General features: G+C 37.5%; 1 protein-coding gene across 9 annotated transcripts in view; it reads right to left on the reverse strand.

The window, feature by feature from the left end:
• Positions 1-20,045, reverse strand: part of CD47 (CD47 molecule) — an 86,874-nt gene that overhangs the window by 22,920 nt on the left and 43,909 nt on the right. For all 9 annotated transcript variants that reach the window (XM_069069795.1, XM_069069794.1, XM_069069798.1 and 6 more), the window contains one exon: positions 299-406. In XM_069069795.1, coding sequence (XP_068925896.1) covers positions 299-406 — 108 coding nt within the window. The remainder of the gene's footprint in view (positions 1-298; positions 407-20,045) is intronic.

Below are 20,045 nucleotides of genomic sequence, written 5' to 3' on the forward strand. Positions count from 1 at the left end.
TTTATCTAAAACAAGGTTCTTATAATAAGAAAATAAGCAAGTAACGGGTCTTCTAATATTTTTTTCTTCTCACACAACACCCAGCATATTGCTGGGAAAACAGTAGGTGCTCAGTACTTATTGATAGACTAATTAACCTTAAAATTGAGCCTCATGTGGTAAGTATTTCCCAGGGCCCAGGGATACTTGAGTTGATGCTACTTTAAAACAAGACACTTTACTGCATTAATGCAATAAGGATAATTAGTCATAACTCTATACCCTGAGATACTGCCCTTTGTTAACTGGTATGACTTACCTGGTACAAAGAGAACGGCCCCAACAATAACTACCACGGTAAGGGCTAATCCAGCAATGATTAATCCTACAGTTTTCTCACTTGTACAGTTGGATTTATATTTAAGAGCTTAAAAGGGAAAAAAAGAAAAAAAAGTGAGAATTACTTCAACTCAATCTTAACAGAGGAGCATTGCTTCCACAACTTCATCTCAAAATATAATGACAGCAACTAAATGTCCAACTGAACTACAATGTCTTATCACTTTAAGTAAAACTATGCTGCTTATCTGGGCAGCTTCATTCTCTCAGACTAAATTATAGTTAAAATGCAGACCCTTTGAGGCCATGAAGAATCTCTGATCTCTTTGATGTGGCCATCTTGCCATACCTTCTTGGTCAGTTTATCCCGTGAATCCTCCACAGGATGGGTGGGGGACTCCCAAACTAACAGGACTGGGAATGAGTAAAAAGCATGGTACCATACAAATTCTAGAAGAGCAGGCTCTGTGCTACATTAAATGAAATTACCAAGTAAACCATGAGTTTTTATAACAAAACAGGAGATAAAATGTACAGAATTGGAATTTTCATACTCAAAAGAAAATTAAAGGAAACATTTTTTATATTCATTCCACATCATCTCTATATTTAAAATAAAAACTATGGAAAGATAAGGAAGGATTACAATTTTTTTCCGATAATTGCTATACTGGCAACTCAAAGATAGCAAATATTATGGATAATATTTTTAAAATTAAACTAAAGATTTACTTTCCTAATTGTTTTGGTTTGGCTGTTTCAATTATTTTATGAGAGGCAGCACAGCACAACAGATGGAGGTTCCCCTGGAGTCCAGAAAACCTAGGTTCAAGCCCTGCTTCTGTATGTACTGCTAATTCTAGGTCAAGTGACCCAGATAATGGAGGATTAGATGTTTTATTTTCTCAAGGCTTTGTGAACTCTCAAAAACTTTCCAAAATAGGAATTATGTGCAAGAGGTATCTCCACAGGCCAAGATACCAAGAAGTCTAACAAAATTAGAACTTGATGAACTGATAGCAGAGAAGACTAAGATCACTCACAGCATTCCTCCCCTGCCAAACTACCTAACTCACTTATGCTCTAGCATCTCCTGGCATTCGCTTCCTGCTGCTGAAGTCTCTGCCAGGATACCATTTCCCTATTCTCACCCAACCATTCTGTGGCAACAATCAGCAGACACCAAATTTCAATCCACCCCCCTAGGGAGGAAGAAGAGGCACAGAAAAGTGGAAACTGTTCATCCTGGGGCAGTAGAACACTGTAGTGGTGGGTGAGTGAGAGAATTAAAGGAAACAAGAAAATGGAGCAGGATGTCAGCATATGACAGAGTGGAGAAAGTGAGAGAATTGCATGAGGCCTTAAGGAAAAGGGCCTGAGATTCAGCTGGGTCCAGTTTTACATCCCCAACCCCAGAACATACTTAGGAATGAAACTGGTGAAAATGAATTTCCCAATGTGGGAGGAAACTGAAAAAAACTGCAACACTCAATCTCAACAGGATCTGCCATCAAAGGGGGAAAGAGTCAGAAAGTGTGCAACAGGGGAACACAAATTTGGTTAAAAATTTGGAGCACAAGAGAAAAATCAACAGGGAAAATATTAAAACAGATGGGAAAGTGACCACCACCAAGATATCTAAATGAGTTAAAACTTTCTAAATAAATATTACAAGACAAAGGAAACTGAACCAATACCTGATGGGACAAAGGACGCTGTGCATTCCCTAAGGAATATATAACCACTGTGAAGTGTTGATGAATAGTTCAAGAGAGAAATAAAAATCCTAAAAGTAAAAGCTAAAAAGGGAAAAAAATATAGAATTTATGGCTTACACAGCAGAAATAATACACTAAATAGGAATACTTGAATCCATGATGGTAAAGCTTCTAAGTAAAAGAAAAAACTGATTGGGAATAATAACCGCTTGTATCAGCAATGCCATATTCACAATGCCCATGGAGATTACAAATATGCTGATATAATTATCCATCACAAAACACATCATGCTTGCCATATGGAGGAATAAGCTGGAAAATTTATTAAGATACCAAAAGACTGAGTCCCAAAACCAGAAAGTGAAAGCCATCAGAGTAGTTATGACATTGGCACAGGTAGATAAAGTAGAAAGCACCCACATTTTCAAGCCTTTGTAACAGAACAGACTACCTCAGGCAAAGGTCCTCCTCTCCCCACTCACAGCAACCACCCAGTGTCCGGGAAGCACGCTCCCAGCAGCTCCGGCTCCTGGCAGTCCTCAGCAGGAGTCCTTAGCAGAAATTCTGGCTAACTCAAAAAGGGCTTCGCGCTGCCGCCGCTGCTGCTTCTGCCGCCGTGGCCACCACCGCCAGCCACCGCAGGAACTCCAGCTTGGCTTCCGCTTCCTTTTGCTCCGCCCCTTCCTGCTACGTCAGCAAGTCCAACGGGCCATGGAAGATCTTTAAATACCATAACCCTTACACCGCTAGAGCTAGTATTTACATATCATTTTAAGGTCTGCAAAGTGCTGTACATTTATTATCATTTAATACTCACAACAACCGTGTGCGGTAAATACTGTTATTACCCCCATTTTACAGATGGGGAAATGACGCGGAGAGAAGTCAGGTTACTTGCCTGATATCATATTGCTAGCAAGTATCAGAGGACAATTCTTCCTGACTCCAAGTCTAGGGCTCTTAGCTACTGTAACACCAACCTGCCTAAAGATAAATATATTTAAATAAAGAATAATTGAGAATAAGAGAAGCAAAATGCAAAAATGCTAAAAGAACATATTATATCTATATAAACAAAACATTGATCTCAAAGACAGGATGCATACAGACAATTTAAGGATCATGTCTCCTTGAAAAATATAAGTTTTTTAAAACTATCTGATCATAATATAAGAAATTGTTACAAGAAAGCTCACAAGAATTCTGAAAACGGAAAACAAAATGCCAATCAAAAGAATCCAAAGACTGTCTCCAGGTGAAAAAACAAAAACAAAAACCTGATGCTGCAAACCTTAAGACCCATAGTATTATATTTAACAATTCTAATGACAAACAAGAAATTCTGCAGATGACCAGGAGAAAAATCTTCAAATATAAAATAAAGGAAACCTGAATAACACAAGACTATTTTAAATGAAATAATTACAGGACAGTATGGGATAATATATTCCCCCAAATCCAAGAGATCAAGATGAAACTTAAAATGACATATGCTAAAACCTGAGCCCAATCATCAAAGGAAAAAAATGGACATCATTCCTAACAAAAAAAAAAAAAAAAAGACAGAAACCAGCAGGTTACTTAATTCACAAAAATCAAGGGGCGGGGGGAGGTCTGGCAGAGCCAAGATGATGTGGTGTAGAAGCAGGAAAACTGTGAGCTGGCGGAGTAACCACCCCAAATACTTATAAAATATGATTCTAAACAAACTTTAGAACTACAGAACCTACAAATGATGGACAGAAACAAATCTCCTGCTGAAGGCAGCCCAGCAGGTGGACAGAAGGGTCCATCGTGCATGCTGAGAGCCCAGCCCAGCCCATGATTTTAGCTTCAGAGCCACCCCAACCAGCAGCGGCTGGAGAGGACTTTGGAAGAGTGGACCACCAGCAGCTGTGGCAGTTTCCAGAATTATCAACCCATAAATGCTAAAGACAAAGTAAAAGATCAGTATGGAACTCTGTTGGAATTAGGGAGGATGGAAGAGCGTGGTCCTGCCCCTGACTCCTGGGGCAAGAAGTGGCAGGGGCTAGCATGGCTGCTTCAGAGCTCCTAGCCTGCAGATTGTAGGAGGATCAAGCAACCATTCAGAGGGTAATCACTATTGCCTTAACCTGCCTGGATCTGGATCACGGTCTTGGGTGCAGGTCCTAGGGTATGTGACCAGGTGCAAGAGCTTGTGTGGGCTGCAGAGAGGGCACCCAACTAATACTTCCGGCAGCTGGGAAAACCCTAGTGATTTGGGACAAAGATCTCCTCTCAGAAAGCAGAGTTCTACTGTGGCAAAAAGCTCAAAAGTCAACAAATCGCGTGGCAACATGAGCAAGCAAAGGAAGCAAAGCAATCCGACTTTGGACTCCTTTTTGGGAGACAAAAAGGATCAAAGTATAGAACAGGAGGAAGACAACAAAGTCAGCACGCCTACACCAAAAGCTTCCAAGAAAAATATGAACTGCTTACAGGCCATGGAGGAGCTCAAGGATTCTGAAAATCAAGTAAGAGAAGAGGAGGAAAAATTGGGAAGAGAAATGAGAATGATACAAGAAAATAATGAAAAAAGAATCAACAGCCTGACTGAAGAAAATAACACCTTAAAAAAAATAGACTAACAAATAGCAAAAGAGGCCCAAAAAGCCAATGAGGAGAAGAATGCCTTAAAAAGCCAAATCTGCCAGATGGAAAAAGAATTTCAAAAGCTCACTGAAGAGAATAATTCCTTGAAAATTAGACTGGAGCAAATGGGAGCTAATGACATTATGAGAAATCAAGATACGATTAAACAGATTCAAACGAATGAAAATGAAAAAAAAAAAAAAGCAATGTGAAATATCTCACTGGAAAAACCACTAACCTGGAAAACGGATCCAGGAGAGATAATTTAAAAATTATTGGACTACCTGAAAGCCATGATCAAAAAAAAACCAAAAACCTAGAAATCATCCTTCAAGAAATTCTCAAGGAAAATTGCCCTGGTATTTTAGAATTAGAGGGCAAAATAGAAATTGAAAGAATTCATCAATCACCTCTTGAAAAAGATCCCAAAAAGAAATCTCCTAGGAATACCATAGCCATGTTCCAGGTTCCCAGATCAAGGAGAAAACATTACAAGCAGCCAAGAAGAAACAATTCGAATATTGTGGAAACACAATCAGGATAACACAGGACCTAGCAGCTTCAACATTAAGGGATTGAAGGGCTTGGAATATGATATTCCAGAGATCAAAGGAGCTAGGACTAAAACCAAGAATCATCTACCCAGAAAAACTGAGTACAATGCTTCAGGGGAAAATACGGTCATTCAATGAAACAGAGGATTTTCTTTTTTTTTTCCCCAAGTGCTTTATTAACTTCTGGTTTACATCATTCATTTCCGCCAGATTTTGAGTTACAATTTTCTCCCCATTTTTCCCCTACCCCCCCCCAAAAAATGGTCCCACAGGATATCCCCTCCTCCAATCTGCTCTCTCCCATATCTTCTCCCATACTCCCTTAAACTTTTCCAGTACGGCATAGTGGATCTCTATGCCCCAGTGCCTGAACATCTTATTTCCCAATTACATGTTAAATAGTATTAATAATAGTATATACATATATATTTAAACATTTGATATTAAAAATTTGAATTCCAGATTTATTCCCTTCCTCCCTTGTCACTCACCCTTACTGGAAAGATAAGCAATTCAGTATAGGTTGTACATGTGCTATTATGCAAAACATTACCATAGTAGATATTATGTAAAAGACTGACTATATTTCCCTCCTTCCTATCCCACCTCCCACTTGTTTTACTCTCTACTTTGATCCTGTCCCTTTTCAAAAGTGGGTGCTTCCAACTTCCTGCTCCCCCATTCTCTCTCTCATCCCCTTTCCCCCTACTCTCCTATAGAGTGAGATACCTTATTTAGTGTGTATATCATTCCCTTCCTGAGACAAATTCAATGAGAATAAGGTTGACCCATTCCCTTTTGCCTTCCTGTTCTTCCCCTCCATTGTAACCATTTTCCCTTGCCTCTTCTACATGAGATAGTTTACCCCATCCTGTCTCTCCCCATCTCTTCTCATTATATTCTTCTCTCACCTCTTAGTTTCACCTTTTAAGTATCATCCCTTCCTATTCAATTGATCCTGTGCCCTCTATCGATGTATTCATATGCCCATATACCCTTCTATATAGACATATATGTTCCCTTCAACTATTTTCATACTGAGAAAAATTTCATCAGTTACAATTATCATTTTTCCATGTAGGAATGTAAATAGTTCAACTTTGATAAGTTCCTTATGATTCCTTTCCCCTGTATGCCTTCTCATGCTTCTCTTGCTTCTTGTATCTGAATGTCACATTTTCTATTCAACTCTGGTTTTTTTCATCAAGAATACTTGAAGGTCCTCTATTCCACTGAATGACCATATATTCCCCTGAAACATGAAACTCAGTTTTGCTGGGTAGGTGATTCTTGGTTTTAATCCCAGCTCCTTTGACCTCCGGAATATCATATTCCAAGCCCTTCAATTCTTCAGTGTAGAAGCTGCCAGATCCTGTGTTATCCTGATTGTGCTTCCACAATATTCAAATTGTTTCTTCCTGGCTGCTTGTAATATTTTCTCCTTGATCTGAGAATTCAGGAACCTGGCTATAATATTCCTAGGAGTTTTCTTTTTGGGATCTTTTTCAGAAGGCGATCAGTGGATTCTTTCAACCTCTATTTTGCCCTCTGGTTCTAAAACATCAGGGCAGTCTTCCTGGAGAATTTCCTGGAGGATGATTTCTAGGTTCTTTCTTTGATCATAGCTTTCAGGTAATCCAATGATTTTTAAATTATCTCTCCTGGATCTGTTTCCCAGGTCAGTGGTTTTCCCAATGAGGTATTTCACATTGCCTTCTATTCTTTCATTTGTTTAGATCTGTTTAACAGCATCTTGATTTCTTATAAAGTCACTAGCTTCCATTTGCTCCAATCTAATTCTGAAGCAATGATTCTCCTCATTGAGCTTTTGATTTTCCATCTGGCAAATTTGACTTTTTAAGTCATTCTTCTCCTCATTGCTTTTTAAGCCTCTTTTGCCATTTGAGTTAGCCTATTTTTTAAGGTGTAATTTTCCTAAGTGAGGCTGTTGACTCTCATTTCATAATTTTCTTGCATCATTTTCATTTCTCTTCCCAATTTTTCCTCCACTTCTCTTATTTGCTTCTTAAGGTCCTCCATGGCTTGTAACCAGCTCATATATTTCTTTGAAGCTTTTGGTGCAGGAGTTCTGACTTCTCTGTCTTCCGCCTGTTCCATGCTTTGCTCCTTTTTGTCCCCAAAATAGGAGTCTAATGTTGGAATCATCTGTGTGTTTTGCTTCCTTTGCCTGGTCATGTTGCCACTCAATCACTTGACCCCTGGGCTTTTTGCCACAGTTGGACTCTGCCACCACACAGGGGAGCTTCATCCCAAATGCTGGGGTATTCTCAGCTGCCAAAGGTATTAGTTGGGTGCCCTCTCTGAAGCCACCACACACTCTGGCAAGCTGGTCGCACACCCCAGGACCTCCACCCTAGGCCGCAATCCAGATGCAAGCAGGTTAAAGCAAGAGCAATTACCCCTCAGAGTGGTCACTTCGTTCCCCTACACTCTGCAGGTCAGGAGCTGAAGCACGGTCACGGCTCCTCAGCGGCTTCTTGCCCTGGAGGCACTCTCAACTACTGAATCCCAAAGTCCACACTGCACTGACCTCTCACTTTGTCCTTAGCATCAATGTGTTGATAATTCTGGAAACCGCCACAGCTGCTGGTGATCTGAAGTCCCTCCAGCCAGTGGTTGGTCAGGACTGCCCTGGGGCTGAAACTTCTGGCTCGCTTGGGGCTGGGCTTGGCTCCCAGAGCTCTGTGCTGGCCAATTCCTGCCAGCCTGTCCTCAGCGGGAGGTTAGCTTCTCTGTGTCATTTTGTGGGTTCTGTAGCTCCAAAGTTTATTCAGAGTCCCCTTTTACATGAATTGGGGGAGGTAGAAGCAGGAGCCCCACGGAAGTCCTGTTTCTACTCTGCCATCTTGACTCTGCCTCTCAAAACAGGTTTTTCAAGCGTTCTTAATGAAAAAACCAGAGCTGAACAGAAAATGTGACATTCAAATACAAGAAGCAAGAGAAGCATGAGAAAGTAAACAGGGAAAAGAAATCATAAGGAGCTTATCAAAGTTGAACTATTTACATTTCTACATGGAAAAGCGATAATTGTAACTTATGAAACTTTTCACAGTATGAGGATAGTTGAAGGGAATATCAATGTATCTTATGTATACATACATATATATGTCTATATAGGAGTGTATATGTGTGTATGAATACATATGTGAGTGTGTGTATATATGTGTGTACAGGTATACATAGAGGGCACAGGATCAATTGAATAGGAAGGGATAATATTTAAAAAATAAAATTAAGAGGTGAGAGAGGAATATAATGAAAGAAGATAGGGAGAGACAATAGGGTAAACTATCTTATATAAAAGAGGCAAAGGAAAACTGTTACAATGGAGGGGAAGAACAGGAAGGCAAAAGGGAATAGGTCAACCTTACTTTCATTGAATTTGGCTTAAGGAGGGAATAACATACACATTAAATTGCATATCTTACCCTACAGGAAAGTAGGGGGAAGGGGATAAGAGGAGGGAAGATAGAAGGGAGGGCAGATTAGAGGGGAGGGTAGTTAGAAACATACACTTTTGAAAAGGGACAGGGTCAAAGTAGAAAATAGAACAAGTGGGGGGCAGGATAGGATGGAGGGAAAGATAGTCAGTCGTTCACAATATATCCAGTATGGAAATGCTTTGCATAGCTACACATGTACAGCCTATTGCTTATCTTCCCAGTAAGGGTGGGTGATGAGGGAAGAAGTGAAAGAATATGGAATTCAAAATTTTAAAATCAAATGTTTAAAAAAATTATTATTATTATTTTTAACATGCAACTGGGAAATAAGATATACATGCACTGGGGTATGAAGATCCATCTTTCCCTACTGGAAAGTCAGAGGGGGATTGGAGGAGGATATAAGAGAGAGCAGATTGTGGGAGGGGGTATTCAGTGGGATCATTGTTTTGGGGTGGTGAGTAGGGGAAAGATGGGGAGAAAATCTGTAACTCAAAATCTTGTAGAAATGAATGTTAAATAAAAATAAACATAAAAAAAGAATTAAAAAAATCCTAGATCACACAAACTTAAGTAAAGGTAAATAAATATAGCTACTAGGAAAAGCAGAAGTAACAAAATAAGTTACACATTCTGCAAAAACTTTGTAAGAAGGGGGAAAAAACTAGAAAAGAAAGATACCCAATGACAACTGAACCCAAATTTCAATTACAACAAAACAACAAAGGGACCATTAAGAAATGGCTTTCTAAAAATACACATATGGATAAAGATGAAACTGAAAGTTAAATAGGAGCAATGGTGGCAGAGGATGAGGTCTATGGACTAAACTTCACATGCGAACCCTCAAAAAAAAAATCTAATTTTTTTTTAGGTGGAAGCAATTGTTGTTTGTTGTTTTTTATTTTTTTCCAAATATATCAGGAAAGTCTTGACTAGTAAGTAAACTGGATTTAAGTGAGGCAGGGATGTGCAAAGTCACCAACCTCACTATCTTCTCCAGAGACATCCAGAAGTAAACTACAGAATGGGAGGCTGCATAAAAGAATAAGAGAGTAGAAGATAGAACAAAATGGGTAATATTCCCCAAAATAATCAAGTCAATAGAAAAAAAATTGAAGGAAAAGAACTCCTGTGAAGAAGAGCTATGGGTAAGGTGTCAAATGGAAGTAATTAAACAGGGAGAAATTTGAATTTAGTGGTGGAAAGGGGCTCCCCACTGAAAAACTTTCCCATGGTGTGTAGCTGGGGGGAAGGGGCAGGGAGATATTATATAATGGAAGACAGAGACCTTAAAATGCTTACAATCTGAAAGGATTAGGGGCTTACGGACCACAACTTCTGAGGGAGTATTATCCCTCCATGGACAGCACCCTACCTCAGGAAAAAGGGAATCAGATCAGACCTCATGGGGGCAACCTGAATCCAGAAGATTAAGAGGGTATGGACCCACAAGTCACATGGGAAAGAAAATCGCCAGAGATAACGGGGTAGAAATGAACTGCATGATCAAGGATACAGGGAAATTTAAATTTCTACCATGAGGTAATACTCTACTCTCTCTTTCCCACAGGAATTGATACTCCTAAGAATGAGGTACAACTGACAAAAAAAGGGAAAGAGGAAACATCTACTAGGCAATAACACAGAAACTGTTTAGAAGAGGGAGCTCAAAAGAGATACTTCAGAAACTAAGAATAAATAAGTATAAAGACTATGAATCGAAAAATTAAAGTAAATAGAAAAGAGAATTAATGAAGAGGATGACACAATAAAATTCTTTTTAGGAAAAGGTGCAAATTTTTTTTTTTTAATCCTAACCAACAAAAGAAGTTGAAAGGGAAAAGAGGATGGCGCAGATTTTATTTAAATACTTAATGGAGATTTTTAAAAGAGAACAAAGATGCATAAAAGGAAGAAAGAAAATTGAAACAATATGAACAGAATTATAAAACTGGGGAAAGGAGTGACAAACAAAAGGAAATAGGGCTTGAGGATGGTAGGAAGAGAGCCTAAAGGAAGAGGGTTGCATTAGATAGATTAAGCAAAAATACCTTAAAGGAGAAAGTATTACCTAAAAACAGGAAGAATATTTTTTATTCTAATTCAGAAAAAATTAACACAAGAGACACAAAAGGAAGAAAATATAAAATGGATTGAACAATCAAATAAAGCGAACATGACAAACCGAATAATAAAACAACACCACAATGTTTGCTTATAAGAAGCACACCTAAAATGCAAAAATATTCACAGAATGAGACTAGAATAAAATTTACTATGCACCAAGCAAATCCAAAAAAGCAGAAGTTGCAATGATGCTATGACATAAAGCAAAATAAAAAATTCAAAATATATAAAAATGAGGAAATTAGATTAAATTAAAAGGAATGCTAGATGATCAGTATCAATATTAAACTTGTATGTTCCAAATGCGATCTAAAGTTATAAAGGAGAAATTAACTGAATTTTTTTTAAAAACCAGCAAAATACTAGGAGACTAATATTCTTCTCATAGATCTGGACAAATCTAAAATGCAAAAAAAAAAGGGAAAATATAGATTTGAATAAGCTGCTGAAGAAACAAGATCTTATGGAACTACTAAAGAATTTTATACACACATATATGTGTATACATAAATGTGAATCATAACCATGTATTAGAACACAAAACCGCTGCAAATAAATTTTAAAAGGCAGAAGTAGTAAACACATGAATTACAGAACATAATGCAAAAAAAATAATAAGCCATTCAAGAAATGCAACCAAGAGACAGATCCAAATGAGACTTAATAATGAAATCTTAAATGAGTGGTTCAAAGAATCAATCACAGAAATAATTAATAAGTAAGTGAAAGAAAATAATATAATGATGAAACAACATACCAAAATTCTGGAATAAAGCTAAAGAAGTCCTCAGTGGATAAATTATATCCATAAGAACAAAAAAGAAAGGAAGAGGATTACTGAACTGAGTGTACACTTTCAAAACTTAGAATATCAACAAATAAACCCCAAATATACACCAAAGAAGTGATTTAAGGTTAAAGAAATAGATTAATTTAGAAAATAAAAGACTATAGAAATGATCAAGCTAAAACAAAAGCTGCTTCTTTGAAAAGCTATAAATTGACTATATGACCACAGAAAATTCACTTAAAACTCTCAATGTCCCCAAACAACTCTTAGACTATATATGCAGATAATGTGCAACTCTCCATCAGGAAAAGGGAATTTCCACACTGGGAGGAGGTCCCAATATTGCTGAAATCATAGGAGGTTCAGATCACCAATAATCTTCCCCATACATACACACACAAACACACACACAATGTTTTGCCCAGGACATTCAGCACATGCTATGAGATAGTGGTGAGGGGATAGCCTAGGAGCACACTGAACTTTAGAAGGAAAACCAGCAATGTAAGATGAAGAACTTTCTGTGCATAATCCAGTAAGTGGATAATCTATATGCCAGTAATTAACAGATAATTAGTGCTAAAATATTTTATATTCATGTTGTTTTATGACTACCATTAAAAATGACAATAACATGAGGAAAGATAAGTTTCAAAGAACTTTGGAGAAAACTAAGGTATAAAATAGTCATGCAAAACAGTTACCTCTCTCCACATTTCGGAGAGACTGTCTGGCATAGCAAATAGTTGGACTTGGAAGCACCCAGGTTCAAGTACCTCTTCTGACACACAGAGGTTGTAGAATCCTGGGGCAAGTCTTCTTAACTTCCCAGCCTTTTTTAGCAACTCTATAAGATTCCAAAAAGCATTAGGGGAGGGAATATCATTAGGGGAGGGAATTTGCTCATCAGGAATTCCCTACACTGATTAAATCACAAGGCCCATTCCTATACCATATCTCTTCCATGATTTCCAGTCATGAAAGCTTTAAAAGGTTGCACCTGACATTTTGAAATCTATTCAATGCTACAAAGAATTGAAATCACTCAATCAATAAGCATTTATTTGGGGCCAGGCACAATACTAAGTGCTAGGCATACAAAAAGTGGCAAAACATGTACCTTGCCTTCAAAGAGCTTACAATTTAATGAGGAGAAAACATACAAACAAATGTACACAAAGCATATAGAGGATAAAATGGAAATAACAGAGGAAAGCCACTAGAGTTAAGAAGGGCTGGTCAAAGGGTGTAGAAAATGTTCTTAACTCTACTCAAAATATTCTACAGCACTTTGGATTTTATCTTTGCCTCTATCACACTTTGGTCTTGGAACATAATTGTCCATGTGCATTTGTATCCTCCCCAGTCAACAACGAGCTTCCTGGAAGTAGAAGCTACTGTTTTCATCTTCATATTCCTAGGACTTAGCAGCACCTGGCACAAAGGATGTATTTAATAAATGTTCCTTGAAGTGCATGTGGAAAATTTTCAGTCTTTCTCTGTACTTCTCTGCCCACACTCCCTTGGAACTTGAGTGGTTACTCTCCACTGGTTTTTGTTTTTGTTTTTGTTTTTGTTTTCCAGGGAAGATACCAAAAGAAGAAATCTCACAACTCCTGTTTTCATAGTATTACCAATATCCTCTGGGAGGGAAACTAGTGGAAGAGACCCAAAAGCAAAGAAAATAGCACCTTCTCAGGGGCGGCCAGGTAGCACAGCAAGTAAGAGCACCAGGCTCCAGTGTTGAGAAGACCTGGAGATCGAATCCCGGGCTCAGACACTTAGCACCTACCCAGAAACACCTGGCCGTGTAACCTTGAGCAAGTTACTTAACCCCAATTGCTTAGGGGCGGCAAGGTGGCTCAGTGAGTAAGCGTACCGGCTCTATTGTCGGGATGACCTGGATCAAATCCAGGCTCAGATACTCAGCACCACACCCAGAAATAACTGGCCGTGTAACCTTGAGCAAGTTACTTAACCCCAATTGCTAATAAATAAATAAATGTAACTGATCAGACCTTTAAAAAAAAAAAAAAGAAAATAGCACCTTCTCTGTGTATAAGGGAAGTATACAGCATACTTCTATAATAGTTTTCTTTCTTGAGTATATTATGCAAACAGTTTGAAAGGGTTGTGCAGAGCTATAAATCAGAGCCTATCAATGCTTCTCTTAACCTATGAATGAGCCATAAAACCTTTTTCTGACTTTAATTTAATGGATAAAATATCATACAAGGAAAAATTCATTTGAGAGTATTTCAAGCAGAAGTGGTCATTCTTAAAGCAACAAAAATTTTTACGTTTTTTTGAAATTCAGTTTCTCCAGATTTAGAAAAAAATGTTGAAGGAAAAGAGGGGAGGAGAATAATCATTTACCCAACACCTACTATATGTGCCAGGTATGGTTATAAATATTTTAAAATATTATCTTGTTTGATCTTCACAACAAACCTGTAGGTGCTAGCTATCCTTATCTCCCATTTTACAGATGAGGAAACTAAAACACATAGAGCTTAAGTGATTTGGCAGGTCACACAAGTAGGAAGTTTCTAAGGCTGGATTTGAACTCAGGTTTCCTTATTACAGACCTTGTGCTTTAACCACTATGCCATCTAGCTGCCTCTAAAAAAGGAATCCATCGGCTATAATTCTCTACATAATAGTATTCAATGTATTGGTCAGTAGCTATAGTTAAAGCTATGTTTATAATACAAAATCTTTGCTTCTAAAACTAATTATTATATTCATGCTCAAGTTAAACAAAAATCTTTAATTTATACATTAGCGTGATCTGCCTGATGCTCTAGCAATCAGTATCTCTGAAACTAAGTTCAAACTTTTTTTTCAGTTCAACTCACAAAAATTTCCTTGGTCAACCTCACACAAAACTGCCATACTTTCAAATATCTTCTGGGGGGCAATTATGTGGTGTCATGTTAGCTAGCCTGTTTATAAATTCTAACAGGGTAGAAGGTATTAAAAAAAAATTGTAGTTTTGATAAACAGTAAAACTTCCAGGGTCTTTTTATCTGTGATCTCTTCTTGTGTTAGAAAAGAGAATTTAACCGATAAAAAGTGGTCTAGAAGTTAAAGGTGGCAACCATAACAAATATAAATAACCTACAAACATCTAGGACCCAAGTAAATCTTAAGAGCTTAAATACAGAGCTTAATACACTAGGGAGCACATCAAACACTATCCAATTTGTTGCTGCTATATTCCAGCTGCTTGATGGCAGAATCCATTTCTCATTTTTAAAAACTACTGCTATTAAAAGATGACTTCAGAGTCAAAGTAGAGAAAAGTCAATATATTAAAGTCATTTTAGAAAACAATAGCTATAACTCGTTTTTAATTTTCTATTGTTCCAGTACTGTTTTATTTGAGAAGACAAAAAACAGTCAACAGGTATTTGGTTAAGCATTACTAGCCAGGAAACTGAACATTTGAATTGTCTTAGGAAGATTCTGAAGATCACCCTGAAGGATAAAGTACCAGATACTGAGGTCTTTATTCCAACTAAACTGCCAACCATTCAAACTCTGCTTCAGAGAGTGTAACTCTGATGGCACTAGCCACAGTGTTCGAAAGCAAAATGTATACTTGCTGAAAAGACTCTTGATTTACAGAGGGCAAATATTCACATGGTGGGCAGAAGAAGCGATATAAGGACCCTTTCAAGGTCTCTCTCAAGACCTTTAGAAGTGATTATATGACATGGGAGACACTGGTACAGGACCACTCAGCATGGCATGCCCACATCAGAGAAGGTGCCATGCTCTATAAGCAAAGCAGAATTGAAATGGCTCAAAGGAAATGAAGGGTGCAAAAATGTAGAGTATCCACCCCAAATGTTCACACAGACTATTTGTGTTCGACTCGTGTTGGAGCATTTCAAGCTCATATTGCTCTGATCAGCCACAGTCGCTCACAATGAAACTTGACTTTAGCATAGTGATGTCATTTTGGTCCTTTTCGAGAATGAAAGACAACAACCAACTAACTATGTACCATGCTAAATACTGGCAGGACAAAGCAAGGCAAAAACACTATCCCTGCCACACTGACATTTTGATGAAAAGGCCAGGCCCTAACATTTTGATGGAAAAGACAGTATGTAAAAAATTATTTATATACAAAATATATATTGAGTAGATGGAAGGAAATTGCAGAAAGGAAGACACAAGGGGTGGGGGGCTAGGGGGGAAGGAAAGAAGAAGAAAAAGGGAATCTAGGAAAGAGATTGAGAGTATTGAAGGAAGCCAGGGGAAGTTAAGAGACAAATATAAGGAGGAGAGTCTTGCGTAGGACAAAGAGTACATGGCAACAGAGTTGGAAGATGGCGTGCTGTTTGAAAGAAAGAACAAGTAGGCTGCTGTTAATGGATTTTGAGAGCATGGAGAAAAGTCAAGATTAAGAGGTGTCCCTAAATGACAAATGTTCAAAGGATATGAAAAAGCAGTTTTCATAGGAAAAAATTAAAGATATCTATAAGCATATGAAAAAATGCTCTAAATCACTATTGATTAGACAAATGCAAATCAAAACAATTCTGAGGTGTTACATCTCATGGGTCATATTGGCTAAGATAACAAACAGGAAAATGATCAATGCTGGAGGAGATGTGGGAAAATTGGAACACTAATGCATTGTTGGTACTATTGTGCTATGAGAAATGAGGAGAAGATGGACTTCATAATAACCTGGAAAGACTTATATAAACTAATGCTGAATGAGGGGAGCAGAATCGGGAGAACTTTATACACAATTACAGACACAATTTATCTGTGATGACTAACTTTGATATGCTGGGCTCCTCTCAGCAATGCAAGGCTATGTGACAGCTCCAAAAGACTCAAGATGGAAAGGACTATCCACATCCAGAGAAAGATTTACAGAGTCTGAATGCAGACTGAAGCAAAACAAACTACTTGCTCCATCTTTTTGTTTCATTTTGTTTCTTCTTTCTCGTTGTTCATTCCATTGGTTATAATTCTTCTTTACAACCTGACTAATGTTTAATGTGAAGGTATCTGTAGAACATTTATAGGATTGCATGCTGCCATGAGTGGGGGGGGGGGAGAAAATTTGGAACTCAAAAGCTTGTGGAACTGAATTTGTAAACTAAAAGTAAATATTTTTTTTACAGAGTAAGAGGTGAAGAAGAACCATGGTTGCAAAGAGCTTTAAAGACCAAACAGAGTTTTAGATTTGATTCTAGAGTTAACAGAAAAGTATTGGGTGTTTATTGAGTAGGGAGTGTAACATCTACTGTATAACTGTACTGTAATGAAATAAAAATGTAACAAAAATGATTTTATAGAAATGAAATATTACTTCACTTTATCTCAACAATCCTTGGGAGGAAAGTAATATAACTACTCCCATTATTCCCAAATGGTTTGTTCAGGTGAGATGAGAGACTGGTGGGGGGAAGGAAGGGTGGTGGGGAATTTGAACTCAGGTCTCCCTGACTCCAGGTCCAACACTCTATCAAGTGTATCACCCAGCTGCTTTGTTGGACTGATTTCTAATTCTGTCCCAGACATTTAATACTAAGTGACTTTGGGTAAGTCACCTCTCTCAACCTGTTTCTTCATCCGTAAATTGGAGAAAATAATAATACTTACTTCACAAGGTTGTGGTAAGGATCAAATGAATTAACATATGCCAAGTGCTTTGCAAACCTTAAAGAGGTATGTGAAAGGCAGCTATTAAATTCAGCAGCTACCTGCACAGGAATGAAATGAGCAAATTATGGATTTCACTCTTTTGTCACTAAAGTTAGTCACAAAGAGACACTTTTCTAATTTCTTCACTAAAAGAGGTCTGAAAAACCCTTCCATGAATAACTTATTTCCAGAATCACACAGTTTGATAGTTGGAAGGGACCTCAATGGAAGTCGGCTCTGATCTACACAAGACACAAATCTCCATTAGAACATATTTTAAAAGTCTCTACTGTCAGACATCCAAAGAGGAACTCACTGCTACTCAAGGCAGCCCATTCCACTTCTGTACAGCTTTGTCAGGAAGCTTTCCCTGAGGTCAAGTTTATATCAGACTCTATTACAATCCCAGAAAAATGGAAAATAGAAGCAATGAAAGACATTTAATATCTCTGCTACTGAGAAGAGAGATAAGGGGACACAAAGACTGACTCTTAGAATAAAGAACAATGATTTTATTTGGATTTAGGAGGATGAAAGACACACAGGAGACTTGGAAAGGGAAGTTGGGAGAATAAACTACCATTGCCTCAGACAAGTTCTTGTGAACTTCTGATTGTCTTAATTACTACCTGCCCATTCAAAAGAGCACAATCATAGCATCAAAGAGCCTGAGGTGGAAAGGACCTCATAGGCCATCTAATTTAACACCCTAATTTTATAGATGAGGAAAGAGAGTCCAGGAAGGTCAAGTAACTTGCCCCAGGTTACACAGGTAGTATCAGGAACGGTATTTAGGTCCTCTGACTTCAGTGATTGCCTTTTTTTCTTCTTGTACTATGCTATTTCCATATTTAGGGCTATTCAGACAGTTAACAGTTATCATCCACTCACAATTTTCTATTACATAGAAAATGGTTATAGATATATAACCAGTATATTAAAACACACACACATACACATACACACACACACACACACACACACACACACACAAAACATTGAGACAGTACTGGAGAAATTCCATAGTCACAAACATAAAACCAGAAAAAAAAAAACCTGCAAGTTTTGCTCTGTCCAAACATAGCAACCAAGATTCTTCCACAGAAGTTATATTAGAAAAAGTTATCAAACTCTATCATTTTGATAGGAGATCTACCACTTCCACATTAACTGATACATGAGCAATGGAAAGAAAGAACAAATATTTATTTAAATATTTAATGTGTCAAAGAGCAAGTCACTTTACTTCATTTGTTTTTTCTACCTATAAAAATAAGCAGGTAGGACTAAAAGACCAATTAAGATCTCCCCTAGCTCCAATATTTGGTTAATTTCTAAAATAAGTGTACTGTGGCTTTATAAAGATAGTACCTCTGGGGGCAGCCAGGTAGCACAGCGAGTAAGAGCACGGGCTCCAGTGTTGAGAAGACCTGGAGATCGAATCCCGGGCTCAGACACTTAGCACCTACCCAGAAACACCTGGCCATGTAACCTTGAGCAAGTTACTTAACCCCAATTGCTTTAAAAAAAAAAAAAAAAGATAGTACCTTAGAGACTAGAGTGACAAAATTCAGAAAAGGATCTAAATTCCATAAGAGCAAAATGCTATTACAGAAAGAATGAGGAGTCCAGAGACCCTGATTCTAGTGTTCACTATCACTAACATTTTAAGTGACCTTGAGTAAGTCACTTTCATTTCCCTAGGCCTCAGCTTCCTTAACTCTAAAGTGCGGGGAGTTAGACCAAGCAACCCCTCTCCAAGGTCCTTTCTAACTGTACAATTTTATGATTTTATGACTGGATAATTGAAAGCAATGATCTAGCTAAGGAAAAAGGTTAGAAAATAGATTGCCAATAGAAATTATAATAATGATGATGTGGAGATGGTGTTCTTGGTAGAGTATCAGTAGGGCATGCCCTTGGAGTAGTCTCTTGGTTGCTGCAATGGTTTTGCATTACTGCAGCCATTCACTCTCACCTTAAACTGCTAAATGTTTGGGAGACAACAGGCAAAGTCTGGGATATAAACCAGCAAATGAATCAAATCAAGTAAATCAAATCTAAGTGGTCAGCAAGGAGATCAAACCTATGGCTTTAGCCTTACATGGTTCTCTAAACAACTGAACTATGCAGCCATTAGCAATATTAACATGACTTCTTCAAAGTCTATATTTAGCAGGCTCAGAATCTAATTATGAATTGCAGTATATACTATAAAAAAGTAAGAAGTTAAAATAATTCAGTGTTTGAAAATAATGCAAGGTGGGGGAAAAACATATCTAGATGATCTTTAAAGTTCTTTCCATGACTAATGAATACATAGAGAAAGTTCTACAAACACGAGGAATTTAATTTGGTGACAAAACTTAAAGGAGAATATTTATTTTTATTTTCTGATACTGATTTCTAATTTTAGAACTACTTTCTGAGAGTTGGGAGAGAAGAGATAGTTAAGAAATATTCTTGTTTTCTGATTGATTACTTTTTTGTATTCTGCTTTTAAAAAGAATAAATTTAAATGAAATAGATGAATATTTATAAAAATACAAATACCAAGATTAGCAGAACAATACAGAATTTAAATATCTCAGTCTCAGAAAAAGAAACTGAACAAATCATAAATGAACTCCCAAAGGGTTTAAAAAATTTTATGACCAAATGGAATTAATTACAAGTGAATTCTACCAAACTTTCAAAGAACAATTAATTCCAATATTGTACAAATTGCTTCCAAAAAGAGCAAAAGAAGGGATCCTCTGCCAAATTCCTTCTATGACACAAATAT

The sequence above is a fragment of the Petaurus breviceps genome, unplaced genomic scaffold, assembly GCF_028583685.1.
Source record: "Petaurus breviceps papuanus isolate PSGF00001 unplaced genomic scaffold, PetGlider_PUasm1.0 90792, whole genome shotgun sequence".
Lineage (NCBI taxonomy): Eukaryota > Metazoa > Chordata > Mammalia > Diprotodontia > Petauridae > Petaurus > Petaurus breviceps.